The 19,187-nt window shown below is 58.5% G+C and overlaps 1 protein-coding gene across 1 annotated transcript; it reads right to left on the bottom strand.

Annotated features, from left to right (window-relative positions):
* Nucleotides 1-3,864: 3,864 nt before the first annotated feature.
* RHBG (Rh family B glycoprotein) lies at nt 3,865-17,953 on the bottom strand. Its single transcript, XM_012520496.4, has 10 exons — nt 17,719-17,953; nt 11,795-11,981; nt 11,158-11,308; nt 10,926-11,073; nt 8,306-8,472; nt 7,885-8,022; nt 7,641-7,774; nt 6,958-7,079; nt 5,930-6,003; nt 3,865-5,753 (listed from the first exon to the last, which is right to left on the bottom strand). The coding sequence occupies exons 1-10, from the start codon at nt 17,903-17,905 to the stop codon at nt 5,685-5,687; spliced, it is 1,377 nt and encodes a 458-aa protein (XP_012375950.1). The 5' UTR covers nt 17,906-17,953; the 3' UTR covers nt 3,865-5,684.
* Between the last annotated feature and the right edge of the window lie 1,234 nt (nt 17,954-19,187).

The raw sequence follows: 19,187 nt of genomic DNA, 5'->3' as shown, positions 1-19,187 counted from the left end.
CTGGGGTGGGGTGGAGGCAGCATCTCCAGTCGAGGTCTCCCCTGCTGAAGAGCAGAGTGGGAAAGGTGAGTTTAAGAATCAAGAGGGGGAGGCGGATGTGGCTCAACTGATAGAGCGTCCACCCACCACATGGGAGGTCCAGGGTGCAAACCCAGGGCCTCCTGACCCGTGTGGTGAGCTGGCCCATGCTCAGTGCTGATGCGTGCAAGGAGTGCCGTGCCATGCAGGAGGGCCTCCCCGTAGGGGAGCCCCACGTGCAAGGAGTGCGCCCCGCAAGGAGAGCTGCCCCACATGAAAAAAAACGCAGCCCGCCCAGGAGTGGTGCTTCACACACACAGAGCTGACGCAGCAAGATGGTGCAACAAAAAAAGACACAGATTCCCGGTGCCACTGAGAATACAAGCGGACAGAGAAGAACACGCAGCAAATGGACACAAGAGAGCAGACAACGGGGGGTGGGGGGGAAGGAGAGAAATAAATTTTAAAAAATAAATCTTAAAAAAAAAGAATCAAGATGCATAACAAAGCCCACTTCCTCTTTTCAGCCTCTGAGCCAGTGCTGGGCCTGCTTGGGTCCTCCCTGGGAATCCAAAGACCAGCCCAGAGCAGGCCCCAGAGGGCCCTGGACCTTCAGGCCCAAAGGAAAGGTCTGCCTCCTGCTGAAAGCTCTGGGCAGCCCTCTTCTGCTCTTCTGGGGGGGGGGGGGGCTTCGCAAAGTAAGGGTGCCTTTTGCAAATACCCTTGGAGAGGAAGGGCTATGGGAGGGCTGGGGCTGCTCTGGGTCCCAGGCAGTCCCCCGGTCCAGCAACTTGTGGAAAGATGTGAGGATGGGCCTTTGGCCTCTCTCAGAGATGGTTCTTGGGATCTCTGTAGGAGTTTGCAGGGAGGCTGGGCAGCCCCAGGTTAGGAGGCTTTAGAGGGATTATGAGTTGGACTCGCGATGTCTGAGTGCCCCTCTGGTCCTAAGATTGCCTAAGCATGGCAAGCTGAAGTTTGGATGGGAGAGTGGCTGGGTGAGAGGAACTGTATGAGGACTCGCTTCCAAAGGTGGGGGTGGACCAGAGCTCTTGGCTGCTTCCCCAGCACCAAGAAATGCCTCAGCTTCCAGCCCGGTTCCCTGTCCCAACTTTCCTCTTATCTAATAGTCTCCCAGCTGTAACCCAGGAGGCCAGGCTCCACTGCGCCCACCCCAGCTCTACCTCCCCTAAATGGAGTAGACAGGCATATCACGCCTGGATGCTCAGAGGCCATGAGGACAGGCAGGAAGCTCTCCCTCTTAGGTGGGAGGTTGGGCCAAACCGGAAATGGACAGGTCCCTGAGGCTAGCGGCTGGGCCACTGCCTCCCAGGATACTGCCTGCCCTACCAGCACCTTCTCCATCCTCCCCTCATTCAGCCCTCTCTCCCTTACTGTCACCACAGAACTGGACTTCCTGGGACAGTTCTCATTCTGGATGCTTTTTCCAGTCGCTCTCAAAACCGTTACAATGTCCCAGAAGCATCACTGCTTCAAGGGCCCAAATGCCATCCCCCTATGGCTTCTCGCCTGAAACGGCTTCAGCCCTTGGTCCTAAGTCTTGGCAGGAGTTTAGAAGAGATGAGCTGAGATCCTGCGCCTTGCACAGACCCAGGCCCACTTACTGGAGCTCAGCCTGTAAGCTCAGGGGCCAAGTGCCCAGTGGGGGGAAGGGACTCGGCTCCTGGCGTAGAGTTCCTTTTGCCCGCCGGCCGGGTTCTTTCTCTCTCTGGTGTTTGAATGGTGCCACCCAGTGGGTGGACACAGGCTCCTGGGGTGGGGTGGCTTCTAGTTCTTTCATTGGGGTATGTGTGGGAGGCTTTACATGGCAACCCCCCCTGCTTCCACATCATTGGAGAAATTTGTGAAATTTATTTTAGACCTGCCACCGCTGACCTGTCTCCCAGTGAAAGGTGGGGCTCCTTAACTGGTGGGGGAAGGAGGCAGGAAGGGGAGTCCTGGACTGGGCTTAGAGGCTCATTGGTTGGAAAGGACCCCCTGGGGCATCTTTGCCCAGAAACACTGGGGGCACCACAGGTATTTTCCTTGGGGCTCTGGAAGAGAACGGGCTCCAGCTACACTTGTGAGAGCCCAGTGGGTCAACGTCAGGGGCGAACAGATGGAGTGTGCGTGGGGGGTGTGGTTAGCAGGAAGGGAGGGAGCAAGGACCGACCGTGGGCCAGGTTGAACTCTCCTGCCGAGGCTCAGAAGTGAACGCACCGGCGCGAGCTAGTGAGTGGTGGAGTCGAGCTGCGGGCGCACCACGATCTGACACTAGAAGTCAAGGCTCTTTGGGGAGAGGAGTACACCCGCGGAGCGGACAGGTGACCACCCCTCCTGGGCCCCAAGGCCTGGTTCCGGTCACCCTCCGCCTGCCTTCCTCCGCGGGCTGGCGGACGACTCGCGATCAGACGGCGACGGCGCAGACAATGGCGCTCTGTCCCGGGCGCTCCCGGACGACAGCTCATCCCTATGCAGGGCCCGCCTCCCCCGCCCCGGCCCGGCCGCCAGCCCCTTTCAGGCCGTGCAAGCCGGGGCGGCGGCGGCCGGGGATTCTCACAGGCCGTTGGGCATTTGCATAGCTGGCTCGCCCGGAGACATTGGCCCCCATTGTTCCCCGGCGGCGGGCGCACGGGCCGGGGCGCGCGGCGGCCCCGGCTGGGTGCGGGTGGGCGGGTGAGACAAAGAAGACGGGGGCGCGCAGAGCCGGGAGGAGGCGGGTGCGGGCGATCCCGAGGGTGGGAGAGAAATATCGGGGTGAGGTGGGGGGACGCGGTTGCCGAGTCTGTCTGCCCCGGGACGGCCACCGCCCCCCACCTTGGACACCCACGCCGTGTCTAATTCCTTCCCGAGCTGGGGCTGGGGCGCACTGTGATGTGAATCCCAATAGGGGGGGGATCTCAGGCCTTTCCCAGGCTGCGCCGGGGGTCTGAGCCCCAGGTCCTCCAGAGGTCAGAGGAGCAACTCCTTGCTCCTGGCCAAGGTGTGGTGGGGTGCGGCTCTGGCCACATAGGCCCACAAGTGTCGCTGAAGGCCCTGGGGGACCTTGGGCCTCCTCTCCAGGGGCCCTTGGGCAGGAAGCCATGTGGCTGCCCACACACACCTGTGCCATGCCAGAAGGGGGGCTCTGGCAGAGACCCTTCCTTCAGTGCCTCTGGCTCCGTTGGCCTCCACCCTGACCCCAGCCTGGCCAGTCTCCCCCATCAGCCGGGCCCTGGAAGGTGAGGAGGGCGTCGTGCCCTCGTCCATCATTGTCTCCAGAGCTCAGGCACTGGGGCCGGAGAGACAAGAGTTCATGAGCGGGCAAGTGTCCGACTGTCCTGTATTGAGAGTAATAATGACAGTGATCAGAGGGGCTGTCCCTGAGGGGCAGAGGCCTCAGTGTCCTGAGGGGGTGAGGAAGGAGCCCCCGGGGCCCCTGTCCCCACCATCTCCTTGACCTGCTCATTGTCACCCTGTTGACCCAGCCTGGATGGATGGGCCACCATGGGGGGGACCAGTGGTGCTGAGCCGGGGACTAAAGGGAAGATGGGGGAGGGGCTGGGCCTTGGCCCGCGGAGGGGCTCCAAGGATACCTGCCCTTCCTGCCCTTGGAGCTCTCTGCCTGAAAGCAGCGAGGGTCACTCACCCCGTGCCTAGACCACAAATGGTCTAGGGAGGGCCAGCCGTGTGCCAGGCACTGGAGGCAAAGCGAGGGCGGGGAGAGGAAGAAACACCGAGGGCAGAACCAAAGGCCTGGTGTAGGCACGCTCAGCGCCAGGCGGGACTCTGGGCTGGAGGAGAAGAGGCAACGGGGACCAAGAAGAAACCAGCAGTAGAAGGGAAAGAAAGGGTCAGGCTGCAAAATGGTGGTGGAATGATTAAACGGATATTTATAGCTTTCCCCAGCTGGAACTGGCTGGGCCAGGGAGGATCTCACCCCATCCCTGAATCCCCGCCCCCCTCTAAAGTCTTCTTGGGGATCTCTGTTCCAGGGCTTGGGGGGGCTGTGGGGCAAGGGGAGGCAGAGCAGCTGGACACTTGGACCTGTGCAGGGCCACGAGCTGAGGCCTCCTGGGGCGAGGTGGGGGGGCTCGGCTCAGCTCTCCCCAACGCCCTTTCTCCCTTCCAGCAAGAACTGACGTGAGGGGGAGCCTCAGGGCAATCTCAGACACATCCCGTCCCCGCAGCTGGCTGGGGAAGCTGTGGCAGAAGGAGGGGAGCTGAAGGGGTGGACATCAAGTCAGGGTACAGGTGCTGGACGGATTCCCCTGGAGGGATTGTCCCTCACCCGCCCTCCTTTGTTCCTCCCCTTCTCGCCTGCTTGTCCTCTTAGCCAGGGAAGAGTCCTTTCCCCAGCCAAGCTCAGTCTCCCCTAGGGCCAGCCCAGTCTCCAGGGCCAGGCCCCGGAGTCCCTCCACTTCCTCCCTGGGATCATAAAATCCACAGGCCCGGGTTTGGGGGGAGGTATGTCTATTCATGCTCAAGTCTTGTTGAAAAACCCGGGGGGGGGGGGGGAGGGCAGGAGAAGGCAGAGGGTCCCAGGCCTTCAGCGCAGGGAAGAAGCCTCTGGATTCTCTGTTGGATAAGAGATCTGAAACCTCTAATACCAGCCTGGCATGGGCAGTGTGTGCGTGTGGGGTGTTCAAAAAGACTTCTGACATGAATATGTGAGGTCCAGGGCTGAAGCAGACCAGACGGAGGTTAGATTGTAGGAAGGACTTCCATTCTCGGGTAGGATGAGGGGCATGACAGCGGCATCTTCCTCCGTCTGGTGTGGAGCGCCCTCTGGTGGTCAGAATGGCTTCAGGCCAGTGGAGGCCCTGGACCCTCCTTCCCCATCTTTCAGGGCCTCATCCCCACACACAGCCCTGGCTACTCCCCACTTTTCAGTCTCGGTCAGGGCATAAGGTGGAGCCTGGGTAGTGGGTGCTCCCAGCTCCCGAGAGTTGATGGCAAACATCCCCTTAGGCCTCTCTGAGGCCCTCCGGGAGCCCCCTTCCTACTCGGTCAGTTGTGCCCGAGCTGAGGGTCAGAGTGGAGGCGGTTCTGGTCAGGAAGAGCCCTCCAGCGGCCGGAGGTATTCTAGAAGGGGTGCAGGCTTCCTGGGAGAGAACGAGCCCCTCGGGCCTGGGCACGGCACCCTAGAGGGACTTCCATGGACCCAGGGAGATAGAATGTGTCACTCCTGAGGTTGCCCCACCTCGCTGAGGCTCTAACGTTGTGAGTCAGGAGGCACTACACATTCCCAGCACACGCAAAGAGGAGGCCGGGTCCCTAGTGACGGCGGCTACCCCCCGCGGAGAACCAGGCCCTGGCTCCGGCTCCGGCTCCGACTACACTGTGTTGTGGGCCAGTGGGTCACTTCTCTGACTGCTTCATTTTCTCAAGAAGAGAGGTGCTTGGGTGCCCCCTTTGGGCCCCTTCTGCCCACATTTGCAGGTGGGCAGGAGGGAGGACAGCTGGTGAGGCTCTCCCCCCACCCCACCCAGTTATGGCCCCGCCCCTCTCATCACCCCAGCCTTCTACCGCCCCTCCCCCCAACATTGCCGAGGTCAGGAGGCTCCTGGCTCGGGGACCACTGGCTCCCTTCTTGCAGCAGGAGGGATGGGAGCTAGAAAAGAAGAGCTTCCCGGCAGGAGCCCATCGTCATCTTAGACGGGTGAGTCCTCTTGGGGACTGGCAGCAGGTTAGGCCCGAGTGTCTGGTTCCTCCGTCCTCAGGGGTCCCTGGGCTTCGTCTTCGTGCTCCCCAGGTACCTGGCGGTGGGGACCGAGTGAAGGGGTAGCCCCAGGGGGCTGGAAGGCACGGCTGGAGGGTGGACTCCAGAGGAGAATGAGCAGGCGGGGAAGGGAGGAGGCTGGCGGGGCCCCAGGAGGGAGGCGGGAGCGGAGTGGGGGGGCCCTGTGCGTGAAGGGCTCCTGCTGTACCTCACCTCCCAGTAAACCTGGTCCTCGTAGCACTGGGAGTCTGGGGGGGAGTCCAGGAAAGGCAGCTTCAGCAGGAGTCCTGTTGGCGGTGGGGGGGGGAGGTGTGAGGCTTCCCCCGGCCGTGGGGGAGGAGCCACCCAGAACCACAGGCCGCAGAAGGGCTGGGGGCAAACCACGTCTATACTTGTTGAGCACCTACTATGTGCCAGGCCTTTTGCAAAGGGCTTGACATGCACTGCCTCCCTGAGTAACCAAGGTGACCCTGCCAGCTGAATATTGTCCCCGTGTTACAGACAAAGAAACCAAGGCTCAGAGGTGGTAAGTCATTGAAGTCAAGTTTGCAGAGTGGTGATGGACTAAACCGTGATTCCATCACGAACCACAGCTTCTCAGCTTTCTGTGGCCTCCTCTACAGCAGGGGCACAGAAAATGTCTACTGAAGAAATAAGGGAGCAACACAATGAATGAACTGAACCTTGCTAGAGAATGAAATTCTCGGGGTCGGAATGGGAGGGTGTGAGTACTGAAACAGTTTTGTTTTGAAGCCCCAAAGAACTAAGGCCGGATATCAGGAAAGACCCCCTGGCCTAGGACCAGTCGATCTGCCTCTGGGAAAGGCCCCCTGACCTGGGACCAGCGGATCCGGTCTACAGGCGGGCCAGGCAGGCCCCTTCCCTCCCCGACCCTGCCCCATCAAGCTCAGCCGGCCTCTTCTGGGCGGCATCCTGAGGTTGGACTGCCCTCTAGTGGGCAGCGCGGGGAACCGCAGAACCCTGGAGCGGATCTGTCAGCCCCTGGCGGGCACCCCAGCCTCCCTAGGCACCAGGAGGGAACAAGCATTCACGTGCTCCTCCCCACGTAGAGGACGTTGTCCTCGAAGCCCACTCCTCCCCTGGCACAAAGCAGGTGCTTAACAAATATCTAGGAGGAAATGAATGAATATCTGGGGGAGGGGACCCCGCGGCCCTTCTCCCCAGGGAACCCCCTCCCCGAAGCTCCTGCCAGTCTCCCACCCCCAGCCAAGGTCACTCACCTCCAAGACCCCCGCCCACAGAGGCGAACGTCAGTGTGACAAACAGCCCGAAGAGCTGGTGCAAGGCCTGAGACGTGGCGCTGCGCTGGCCCTCAGCCACGAGCGGAAACACACTCTCCAGGCTGGGGGGAGACGGGGTTGTGGGAGACGGGGTTGGGGCAGGGGGAGGGGAGGGGAGACGGGCTGGAGCCCGGGCCCGAGCTGGCCAGGGCACTGGCACTTGCACCAGTAAACACTCGGGAACCCACCAGGCTGTGTCTCCCCCCTGGGGCGTGGCTCGAGCCAGGCCCACAGCCCGGGACCCCCTCCCAGCCCGCGTGCCAGCAGATACCCACACAGCTTTCCCGACTGTTTGAGGGTGCTTTGCCCACCCTCTCCTCCGAGCCCTGACATGCAAAAATGGATCCTTAGGGGCTGTGATCTCTTACTGACCCTTTCAAAATATCCAACCAACGCTATTGAAATCATCTGTTCAGTTATTTTCTGCTCCACTCGTCCGAGGCCCGGAAGGGCAGGCCCTGGGTTGGTCCGGTCACCCCAGTTTCTGCAGTTCCCAGAACGTGGGCGAATGAAATAGACACTGGTTTCTTTCTTGGGGGAGGGGGGGTTCCACAAATGGACGAGGAGAGCGAGGGGGGTCGTTCTGGGGGTTAACGACTGCCGCGTGGATCGAGGGAACTCACCCATCTCCGTAAGCATCGTGGGTGGCCAGCCCGGCCACAAGGACCCCCAGGAGCGCTCCCAAGACCCCCGGCATCCCGTGGAGATTGTGGACGCCACACGTGTCTTGGACTTTGAATTTGGACTCGAGGAGGGGCTGCAGGACAAGACATCAACAGTGAGTCTCGTGTGCCCCCTCCCACCCCCAACTGGGCCTCCTGGGGAGGTGGGAGGAGGGTGCTGCCTGGGGCCGAGAGGCCTCAATACCGTGAAGTACTTGTAGCCCAGCGTGGAGACAGTTCCGGCCAGGAAGCCAGCTGCCAGAGCCCCGAAGGGCGTCAGCATCATTTCACTGGCTGTCCCCACCACGACCCCTCCAGCCAGCGCTGCGTTCTGGATGTGAACCTAAGGATCAGGGAGGAGCGGGGTACTGGAGACCCTTTCAGATCATCACGCCCATCCACCCCAGTGGCACTCCCTCCTTCTGGAAGTCCCTCCTGCCATCTGAACTCTAACTCTCCTGCTATTGTGTCATCCCCTCCCACTCTGTCCTCACTGCCACCAGCACAGATGGAGCCCGTGCCCTGCCCTTACCTCTTCCCCTAGAGAATCATCCTGGCAGGGTCCTGGCCCTCTCCTCCCCCTCCCAGTCCATCCTTCTGCCCATCTGAAGGCCTCCTCCCCATACCATGTCCAGCCGCCCATCCCCCCCGACGAGGGCCGACAGGGCGAAGGTGCTGAGGGTGCTCGCGGTCAGGGAGTAGTAGGTGTTGAGGGCCGTCCGATGCTGCCCGTCCCCCAGCGCTGTGGGCGCGGAGTTAAAGCTCGGCCAGAAGATCCACAGGAAGATGGTCCCTGAAGGGTGGGCAGGTGGGCAAAGTGAGAAAAGGAAGTGGCTCCCCCACAGGGCACCAGCTGTCTAAGTGCAGGCAAGCCCCATAGCTCGCCAGCCTCATCTCCTGATCTACAAAGTGGGGGTAATAAGCACTCCAGGAAAGCGGATTTGGCTCAACTGATAGAGCATCCGCCTACCACATGGGATGTTCGTGGTTCAAACCCCAGGCCTCCTTGACCCGTGTGGAGCTGGCCCATGTGCAGTGCTGATGCGCGCAAGGAGTGCCCTGCCACGCAGGGGTGTCCCCCGCGTAGGGGAGCCCCACGCACAAGGAGTGCGCCCCGTAAGGAGAGCCGCCCTGCACGAAAGAAAGTGCAGCCTGCCCAGGAATGGTGCCGCACACACGGAGAGCTGATGTAGCAAGATGACGCAACAAAAAGAGACACAGATTCCGGGTGCTGCTGACAAGAATACAGGTGGACACAGAAGAACACACAGCGAATGGACACAGCAGACCATGAGGGGAGGCGGGGAGCAGGGAAGGGAAGAAAAATAAATTTGAAAAAAAAAGTGCCCCAGAAGGGGAGGGCTAGACAAGGCAATGCACCGAAAGCAGAGAGCCTGTGGTCAACATGCAGCGGGTGCTCAGCAAGTGGCAGCTGCCGAAGGGCACGGCGCACAGCGCAGCTACCTGATTGGAGCCCACGGCGGGGTGAGGTTTTTTTAAGTATCAGAAAAAGGAAGCAAAAAGGCAAAGGCCGCCCCTGCATATCGGGCACTGTGCCGGGCACCTGACGTATGTATCAGGAAAAGTGTTTTAGGACTTCCTCTGCCTCCAGGGATGGGCTGGGCCCGCGCATTTGGGGGTAAGGGCTGGGAGCCCCTATGAGCTGCCGGCCCACGTGACGTCACCAGGAGTGGGGCGGGGGAGCCAAGGGCACCAGGAGAGGGAGAGGGCTGGGGGCTGTGCAGGGTGGGGGCTCGGGGCCCTCGCTCCTGAGTGTCTGGCGGGGCGCGGGATGTGACTCCTTCAGTGAAATCTACCACAGTCACGTATGTGTCCCCTGAGGGGAGAGTTCTGAGGGGAATCAAAGAAGGGGCGAGATTTCCCGTCTGGATCTCACACACTCACACACACAGGAGCCGAGAGGCAGAGGTGATCTGACAATGGAAGCCTCCAGGGAATGCAGGGAAGTCCTGGAAAGCTTTTGGACTTCAAGCCAACCTTATCTGAGTCTCAAAGGGCAAGGAGGCCTCAGCCGAACTAGGGTTCCACGTGTTCTACTTCACATGGAACCCGGGAGGTGGGCGAGAAACGCACCCGCCTGTGTTTCACTGTAGGAACAGGCACGCCAGTCACTAGTCAATCCAAAAAAAACAATAAAGTAGCCAAGAAGTAACACGGCAGTAGATGGCCTATAAATAGATGATGATAAAGTAACATTCATATGGGAAAATAAGATATCGATTTCCTTTCCCCACTACAATTTGTGAAGGTCAAGGCAGCACTTAGGAGAAATTGGGGGAAGCAGATTTGGCTCAATGGATAAAGCTGCCTACCACATGGGAGGTCTGCGGTTCAAACCCCGGGCCTCCTGACCCGTGTGCAGCTGGCCCATGCACAGTGCTGATGCGCGCAAGGAGTGCCCTGCCACGCAGGGGTGTCCCCGCGTAGGGGAGCCCCACGTGCAAGGAGTGCACCCGGAAGGAGAGCCGCCCAGCGTGAAAGAAAGTGCAGCCTGCCCAGGAATGGTGCCACACACACGGAGTGCTGACACAACAAGATCATGCAACAAAAAGAAACAGATTCCCGGTGCTGCTGATAAGGATAGAAGTGGTCACAGAAGAACACACAGCGAATGGACACAGAGAGCAGACAACTGGGGCGGGGGAGGGGGGGAATAAAACAAATATTTCTTTAAAAAAGAATTGGTGGTGGAGGCATTCCCAGGGGTACTTCCAGGGGACTCGAGGGCCCCCCACCCGTCTGAGAGTGCAGGGGCTCCTGTGTGAGCCTGAGAGGAGGTGCCCTTGGGGGCTGGAGGCAGCACAAGGGGCGGAGGTTGTCTGTTTGCAAGGACGGCAGGTGCAGAGACCCGGAGGCAGGAGCGGGAGGAGCCGCGTCTGGCTGGAGTCGAATGCCAGGAGCAGGGGGAGAGGTGGCCAGGGCGAGGGGCGCAGAACCCTGCAGTGGCAGGCGTGCTGGGCTGAGGAACGCCCGGCTGCAGGGTGGGGGCCCCGGCGGGTTGAAGCAAGGACTGAGGTGCTGGGAGGCTGCGCACAGCCGAGGGCTGAACGCTCACAACCCAGCCCCGAGCCCAGGGCCCTCCCCACAGAACCCAAATCATCAGCCGCTGGCAGGGACGGCACCCCAAGGGCCCTGGGTGACGCCTGAGGCCTTGCCTGGAGGTCATCCAGCCTGGCCCAGGTCAGGTCCCCCGGCCCCCGCCCACCCCCCCTCGGCCCGCCTCACCGATCATGGCGAAGAGGTCCGAATGGTAGACGGAGCCCTGGCGGTGCCTGCTCTTCTCCAGCCCGGGCCTGTAGAGGACCCGCGAGAGGACCAGCCCGAAGTAGGCGCCGAAGGTGTGGATCGTCATGGAGCCGCCTGCGTCCCTCACCTGGGGAGGGGGAGCCGAGGTGGACGGGCAACCCCCCTCCCTGCCCACCGCCGCCCCTCGCCCCGCCCCTGCCCAGGCTCTCACCCGCAGGAGACTGAGGAGCACAAATTCATTGAGGCCAAAGAGCACCACCTCCAGCAGGGCCAGGAGCAGCAGCTGCGCAGGCCCAGTCTTGCCCAGCACGGCGCCGAAGGAGATGAGCACGGCCCCGGCGCAGAAGTCGGCGTTGATCATGCTGGGGTGGGGTGGGGAGGGTGAGCGTGGCTGCTGTCTGGCCTCACACAGGGCCAGCACTTGCGTGGGGGTGGGAGGCCAATAAGCAGGCACGTCCTGAAGCTTCTCCCCGGGGGGCAGGCAGGGAGCACCTTGCCCTTTTGGTAGATGAGGAAACCGAGGTTCAGGCAGGTTCTGTGACTTAGCTAAGAAAGCGCACGGTAGGTGGAAGAACCAGAACTAGAGCCAGGAGCTCCTGTAAACCCTGCCCTAAACGGTCTATCCTTCTTGGATGATAGGCGTCCTGAAGAAATGGGGAGGTGGGGAGGAGCGTGTGGGTCAAGGGTGAGAGAAGACACGGTTAATGAGACCAGGCAGGGAACGAAGAGGAATTGGGCGATGGGTCAAAAGCACGGGTCAGGGGGCAGGCTTGACAATCAGGCCCTGAGCTGGGCCCCTGGGCCGGGGGGCTGGCAGGTGGGAGCGGGGGAGGTTGCCGGCTGCCCACCTCTCTATGCCGACGTGGATGTGGCCCCCGTGGAAGGAGTGCAGGAAGCCCTGGGCCAGCGTGGACCACTGCAGGGCGCAGGCGGCCAGGAGGAAGGTGAAGCCCACGCTGCTGAAGCCGTAGCGCTGCAGGAAGGCCATGAGGAAGCCGAAGCCCACGAAGACCATGGCGTGCACGTCCTGGAAGCCTGCGGCGGCAGGGGCGAGCGGGGCTGCTGGGGCAGGACCCGGGAGCCGCCCCGCCGGCACGCACCACGCACGGGCTCTCCCCCGCCAGGCCCGCCCCGAGGCTGCGGCCCGGCCTGTGAAACTCCGCAGGCAAGGCGGGGCCTCCCGCCGGGGCCACCAGGGTGGAGCCGGCCAGCTCCGGGCCGTGGCGTGCAGACCGTCCCCGCTGGCCTGGGGGCAGCGCCAGTTCTGCTTTATTCTCGGCTCTGGTACCTGGGACTCTGACAACTGACGGGCTAGGAGGCCAACCTGCTGCAGGCCCTGGCCTGCCAAGCTCAAACTTCTCTTCCCTTTCTGGCTTTTTTATTTTATTTTTTTAGGAGGTAGCAGGGATTGAACCTGGGACTTTGTACATGGGAAGAAACACCCACTCCCTTCTGGCTTCTTTTTTTTTTTTTTTTTTTTTGGATCTTAATCCAGTCCTGTGGGCCTGGACCCATTTCTTTTTTTTTTTTTTAATTATTTATTTATTCTTTTTAATTACATTATGAAAAATATGAGGTCCCATTCAACCCCACCGCCCCCGCCCCCCACTCCCCCCACAGCAACACTCTCTCCCATCATCATGACACATCCATTGCACCTGGTAAGTCTGGCTTCTTTTTATTTTAACTGCCTTTCTATTGGATAGCCCTTTTTTTTTTTTTTACATATTTTTAAAAATATATTTTTTTAATTTATTTTTAAGATACTTAGAGTACACAAAATGTTACATGAAAAATATAAGGGATTCCCATATGCTGGATAGTCCTTTATGTCTAAATTCTGTCCCTCATACTTCAGTGTCTATACCTCTCTATTTTGAAGTGAGTGTGTGTTTTTAAATAATTTATGAAATAGCTTTAAACTGTTAACAGAGATTACCTCGGGGATAAGGGATTAGAAGGAAGGGAGCGGGGCTGCTGCATGGCACAACTGCAGTGCGATTGATGGTCCCTGGAATTGCGCAAAACAGAGACCCTGGGAAGGGGGACTGTACTTTCCAATTCGTTTCTTTATATGGTTTGAATATTTTAACTTTACGGATAAATCACTTGAATTTTTAAAAGGGTCAATGGGGTTTCTGGATGAGGAGATTTGGGGCCTTTTTTGTTTGTTTTCTATTCTATACCCTGCTGAAAAAAAGAAATTAATAATAATATACAGTAATATTGAAAATGAGAGAAATAAAATCATTTGCCTTGTTATTATTCTGTACCTTCCCCCTCTACCTCCCCATTACTTGCAAATAGAGTTTGCAGCAAATTCTAGCCTGACGTTCAGCCAATCCATCTGGTCCTGCTGTGGTTTGTTGGTTGTTCTTTGTTTTTGTCTTTGGTCTATGTATATAGTAAAGTCATGCTAATCTTAGGCTTTAATCAAGAGAAGCTAGAAGACGGGTATCACGAGAACTGTTACTGTATTTATTGTAAATATGTTATTGCAAAACTGGGTTCGCCACCATCCTAAACCATTTTATAGTTCCATGTGAGAAATTGCTCTTGGACCTTAGCACTGAGAAAGGTTTCTTCCCGAGGAACCAGTCTGCTTTCCCTCAGTCATGTGGCAGACATGTGCTGAGCACCCATGGACCAGGATGGGGGAATGTAGCTGTCATCAAGGGGGCTCAGAAGAGGAGAATTCCATGTGTGAGGCTTCCTTGGGTGCAAGGGGAACAGTGTAATTTGTTTTCCTTTTTTTTGGCTGCCTGGAAGCTGAGAGCTACACTGGAACTGCAACTGTAACGACTGTAGACCCTTACAGAGTTCACATTTGTATTCTGCTTTTCTGCTTTTCTTATACACGTTTTGGCTGTAAATGATTTCAAATCTCTTGTAGAAAGAGGCAGATCGGAAAGAAAAAAAAAAAGAAATCATGTCCACCTTTTTTTTTGTTTAATCCGAAAAGGCACCGACAATGGAAAAATTATTATTGAACCCTAGAATGCAATCAATAACTCAGCAGAAGCAAACTTTCATGTTCTTCTCTGCCATAATTGGGTTGAAAGGAATGAGTTTGCAAGCCCTGGCAGAGGGTTGCGTGTGTGCTGGAACTGGAGTCTGCACCTTAGCTGTCAACCCCAGCAGCCGAGGACAGCAAGGCTCATTAGCATCACTAAATGTCCCCAACACTGCGCCGCTTCTCCAGCTCTCCCTTTCCCCAAATTACCCAGATGTCTCTTCCCTCCCAGATCTTAAAACCCAACAAGCAAGGGGGAGGCAGCACTTAGAAGTCAGCCCGCAGCCTAAGTTCTTTTCCACCTCTTGACTGTCTTCTTTTCTCCTTGTGCAGACAGTAAAGAGGATGCCACATCTGTTCTTGCGCCCATGAACAGCAGATAATAACGGAGTGGGGTCACAGGACCCCAAGCCCCATTGCACACCCAAACCACCCGGAGCTTGTCTAAAATGGCAATGATGTTTACACCCCTGGGGTTATCTGGAATCAAAACTCAACCCCTTGGCCTTCCGGATGACGTCTAAATATCAAGAAATCGCCTCTCCTGGGGAACTTTCCACATAGAGAGTCTATCTGGGCTGAGGTGTGTGAGGGGCTATTCCAGCTGGAGGCAGGGGGATAGATCAAATGACCTCTCAACATTGTGTTCAAGGCATCCCTGTGGGAGCAGGACATAGCCGACACCCCCTGGCCCCAACCCCACCCAAACCACACACCTTTGATTGGAAGAAGATTAAAAGCCCACTAAGCCACCACTTGTGCCCCTCCTGCACTTATCACCACCCTCCTACCCCACGAGATCACCCCTGGACAAGCCTAGACTGGGACATGGGAGTGGTTAAAACTGGGGCTTTAGCATCTCATGGATCTGGGTTTGAATCCCAGCTTCCCCACTTCTAATCATATGACCTTGGACAAGCCACTTAACTTTTTTGAGCCTCAAGTTTCTCATGTGTAAAATGAAGATATAAAATATGAGGAGGGAAGTGGATTTGGCCCAGTGGTTAGGGCGTCCGTCTACCACATAGGAGGTCCGCAGTTCAAACCCCGGGCCTCCTTGACCCATGTGGAGCTGGCCCATGCGCAGTGCTGATGAGCGCAAGGAGTGCCCTGCCACGCAGGGGTGTCCCCCGCGTAGGGGAGCCCCACGTGCAAGGAGTGTGCCCCGTAAGGAGAGCCGCCCAGTGCAAGAAAAGTGCAGCCTGCCCAGGAATAGTGCCGCACACATGGAGAACTAACACAACAAGATGACGCAACAAAAAGAAACACAGATTCCCATGCCACTGACAACAACAGAAACGGACAAAAAGAACACGCAGCAACTGGACACAGAGAGCAGACAACTGGGGGGGGGTGAAGGGGAGAAAAATTTAATAAATAAATAATAAATAATAAATAAAGATAAAATATGAGGATCCGGAATGGGAGAGCTAGGAACTGGGAAGGTCATCTCCCCCTCCTCACACACATATACTCCACACCCACCTGCCTCTAAGAAGGCAAATGGGGTTGTATTCTCCTGAAGGAGAGGTCCCAAACCTCTCTGGTCCCAGGCACATCTCCCGTCCCCTACTTTTTCTAGGAAGATCCTGCTCCATCTGTCCTAAATCCCTCTCCCCGAAGTAAGGTCTCTGAGGTGTAGACAAAAAGGGCCTGTCCTTATCTTTTTTCCTTGGAACACTTTTTCATGTCTCCTTCTGTGGCCCTTTGGCCCTGGTTCTTTTCCTCTCTTTTTCATTTTCTATCCCTTGCCTCATGGAATAAGAGGCTTATAGTTGGGGGAAGGGCCACAGGCAGGGAGTGGAGAAACCTCGTTCTAGACTGGGTCCACCTGTAGCTCTGTGTGACTTTAGGGGGACCAGGGACCTCTCTGACTGTCTACATCTGAAAGCGGTGGACCAGATGGGCTCCGAGAGCCCTTCCTGTCAAGATAACAGACAGATCCTCAGAGTGGCTATGTCCTTGGCATTAGCTAGTCCTGCAGCTCAGCAACAGCTGCAGAGTTCCCTTTCATCTCCCGAATCAAAGGGCGGCGGCAACACCTCCCTCTGGCCCTGACCCCTTCCCCTGGACACGGGGACAGGTGAGGTCCTGGCTCATCAAAGCTCCGGGCTCCAGGGACCTCACACCTCCCTCCTGCCCAGGCCACCCTTCAGCAGAGTCCTAAGTCCACAGGGCTGGAAACCTAGGGCAGAGGAAGAGGGAGGCAGCCCACTCTTAGCGCATTCCAGGCATGGAAAGCTGCTTTTGCGAGGAGCGACCACCGCTGCGGCAGGAGGACAAGAAGTTAGACTTTGAAACGAGCAGGGCTGGGCGGCCCTGGGTGAGTCCGCCAGAGCTGACCCTTGAGTAAGAGCTGACTTCTCTCAGCCTCTGGACTGCTCCCTCCCAACTCCCCATCTATCAGGACAAATGCCTGACCCTAGGAATTTGCCACCCCAGCTCTGTGGCTCTGGCTTTGCTCTCCAGTCTCCATAGCTCACCTTTTCCAGCCAGGGCTGGGGGTGAAATATGGCGAGAAGGGAGCTGGAACCCTCCCTGGCTGGGACAGCTGGGGGGCTGCCGTCCAGGCCCTCTATTTCCTCCACCTCGCCCCTCTCTTTCCCCAGCATAGTGAACTTCATTTGGTTGGTGCTGGAGAGCGCTGGGTGAGGGCAGCCTGCCACCAGTTCCGCACACAGAAATTAGGGCAATAACAGCCTGGGACTTTTTTTATAGGAGACACTCACACCCTGGGCCTTGTTGGAATGTGCGTCCTTCAAACCGAGGCATCCCTCCCACCACCACCATTGCCCAAACAGGAGAAACCGAGGCTTCAAGATCTGCCCTGGCATTTCTGATAACAGAAGTCTTGGAGGTCTAATGTCCTTGGTCCCAGCTGCCTAGGGCATAAAGCTGGACCCACACCTCGAGGTGCCAGCCTGTTCGCAGCTGGGAGCAGGGGTCAAACCTCCCCTTCCTGGGCCTCGTCAGCAGGCAGCTGAGCTGGGGCGCGAGGAGCTTAGACGCCTGAGTTCTAGCTCCGGCTCTGCCACTCACATGCTGGGTGATCATGAGCAAGCCACAACCCCTCTGAGCCTCAGTTTCCTCCTCTGGGAAATGTGCTATGACCCTGCCATGCTCCCACTCAGGGTCAGGGGCTGCTGCTCTGTGAATGGTTGCCTGGTTGGTGGTAGTGTCCTTTTATCTCTGATTCTGGAAGGGTGAGCCTGGGGGACTGAGGAAGAAATGCCCGCGCTGGACCAGCCTTGGCTGCCTGTAGGTGTGAGGGCTTCATAGCTAATACCTGCACTACCCCGTGGAGGCCGGCATCCCCCTCCCTGCCTGTGGGGACCGAGAAGCCCCTCGCCCAGCAAGCCCAATTTGGCCAAGTGGGAGGTGGGGCAACTGCAAGTTGAAGGTGAGGTTTTAGATCTGGCTTCCAATCCCAGCTCTCCCACTTGTGACAGAGCGACTCTGAAGAAGACGCTTAACCTCTCCCAGCCTCAGTTTCCCCTTCTGGGCCTATCTCACAGACTAAATGAGACAAATCAAGTGCAGGTCTCAGCACAGTAACCGCCACGTGGCGGGCACTAATGAAAGGGTGTTTGTCAGAATTCGCCTGGGGTCCCTTCCTTTCAGGGTGAGAAGTCTCCAACACGCCCGCTTCTTTGGCTCAGAGTCGCCCACCTAGGGGTGGACCTGGGCACCCAAGCGTTCCCTCTCCAAACGGCGGGAGTCTGGGGTCTTTGCTCCCCGCGCGCCCTCACCCGCACTCACTTGGGTAGCGAAAGTAAAATTCATTGTCCGCGTTACTGTGGTTGCCCCAGTGCCAGAGGGAAGCGTCGGTTTCGTGGTTGTAGCGGACGAAGACCGCAAAGAGCAAGGCAGTGGCGCCCTGGAGGAAGAGGCACAGCAGGGGCAGCTGCAGGCGCCGGCCCGCGGAACGGCGTGGGGCCCCGGCCATCGCTGCGACCCGCCAGCTCCCGCCCGGCTCTGGGCGCAGCGCGCGGGGGCAGACGCTCCCGGGCGCGGCGGGCCGGTTTCACACGTGCGAGGCCCCGCCCCCGGGAGGCCCCGCCCCCGGGAGGCCCCGCCCACACGGGGTTCTCCCTCCGCTGCGGCAGGGGTGAGGGTAGGGCAGGTGGTGGGACGGTGCCTGCACACACGGCCTCAGGTGGGGCAAGAACTGAGGGGGCCGGCGAGGGGTCCAGATCCCAGGTGTGTCTCCTTTGTCTCCTTTGGTCCAGCTGACCCTGGCTTTGCTCCGGTTGGCACAGGTCCTTGGAAATGACCTTGGAAAGGCGCCCTGTGTTCTGCCCAGCTGGGGTGTAGCTGTGGGACCCGGTTGTGGGGGGGGGAGGGGAAGGGAAGGGGAAGGGAGGGAAAGGGGAGAGAGGGAAGGGAGGGGGAGGGAGGACAAGAGTGGGGAGGGAGGAAGGGTGGGCAGGGAGGGAAGGGAGGGGACCTGCCTCCTCATACACACTGTCGGTTTAGAAAGCATCTCCCAAGGAATAAGAGCCTTGAAAGGCCCCAGCGCGGCCCCTCCAGGGTTAACGCGGAGAGAGGTGGGGGAGTTACTCAATCTTTTCCCTCCTGAAACAGCGGAGATGGAGAAGGGAGATAACCGGGCTCTCAGACATTGATGATTAACCAGGCTGGAGTCTGAGCCCCAGCAGGAGAGTCCCTAACCCCACTCTATGCCTTTTCCAGCTCCCCACCCCCAGTCTCCTTCCCCCACCCCAGTGGGGCTGGGCAGGGGCGACCCAACACCTGGGTTCTCTGCGCCGCCAGGTGTGGACGTGAGAAGGCCTGGGCCCCCCCTGCAGGAAGAGAGGCTAGATCAAAGGCAGGCTTTCCCAGGTGGAGCCCCACAAGCCAGGTTTGTATCCACTGGGGTCCTGGTAGAGAGAGAGCGAGGAGAGGACATTTTTGAGCATTTACTGTGAGCCCCCGGTGGAGATGAACCAGCCAGTCCCTCCCTCCAGGAGCCACTACCCAGCTGGGAGACAGACAATTAAGAGCGAATTCATTCAGGTATCACTGGGGTAAGCACCGTGACCTTGGGGAGCACAGAGATGTGGGGGCCCAGGAAGAGGGAATGAGGGAGGGCGGGAGATGGAGAACTGGAAGGACCACCTGGGACCTGGGCAAGTGAAGAAGGGAGCGGCCAGCATGTTTGAGAACTGAGGCCAGAGGAGGGGGCGTCCCTGCTGAGGCACTCGGCCTCTACCCGTGCGCTTGGGCCC

Source organism: Dasypus novemcinctus, chromosome 13, assembly GCF_030445035.2.
Source record: "Dasypus novemcinctus isolate mDasNov1 chromosome 13, mDasNov1.1.hap2, whole genome shotgun sequence".
In the NCBI taxonomy this organism is placed as follows: Eukaryota; Metazoa; Chordata; class Mammalia; order Cingulata; family Dasypodidae; genus Dasypus; species Dasypus novemcinctus.
The sequence above is the reverse complement of the archived record's forward strand: the minus strand, read 5'-3'. Positions and strand labels throughout refer to the sequence as shown.

Excerpts from the sequence above, each read along its gene's own strand:
- RHBG (XM_012520496.4), bottom strand. The coding sequence starts at position 17,905 with ATGGCCGGGGCCCCACGCCGTTCCGCGGGCCGGCGCCTGCAGCTGCCC. Across the intron at positions 11,982-17,718 it reads ATTTTACTTTCGCTACCCAA|GCTTCCAGGACGTGCACGCC; the intron begins GTGAGTGCGGGT and ends CTGCCGCCGCAG. Across the intron at positions 7,775-7,884 it reads TGGGCTACAAGTACTTCACG|CCCCTCCTCGAGTCCAAATT; the intron begins GTATTGAGGCCT and ends CTTGTCCTGCAG.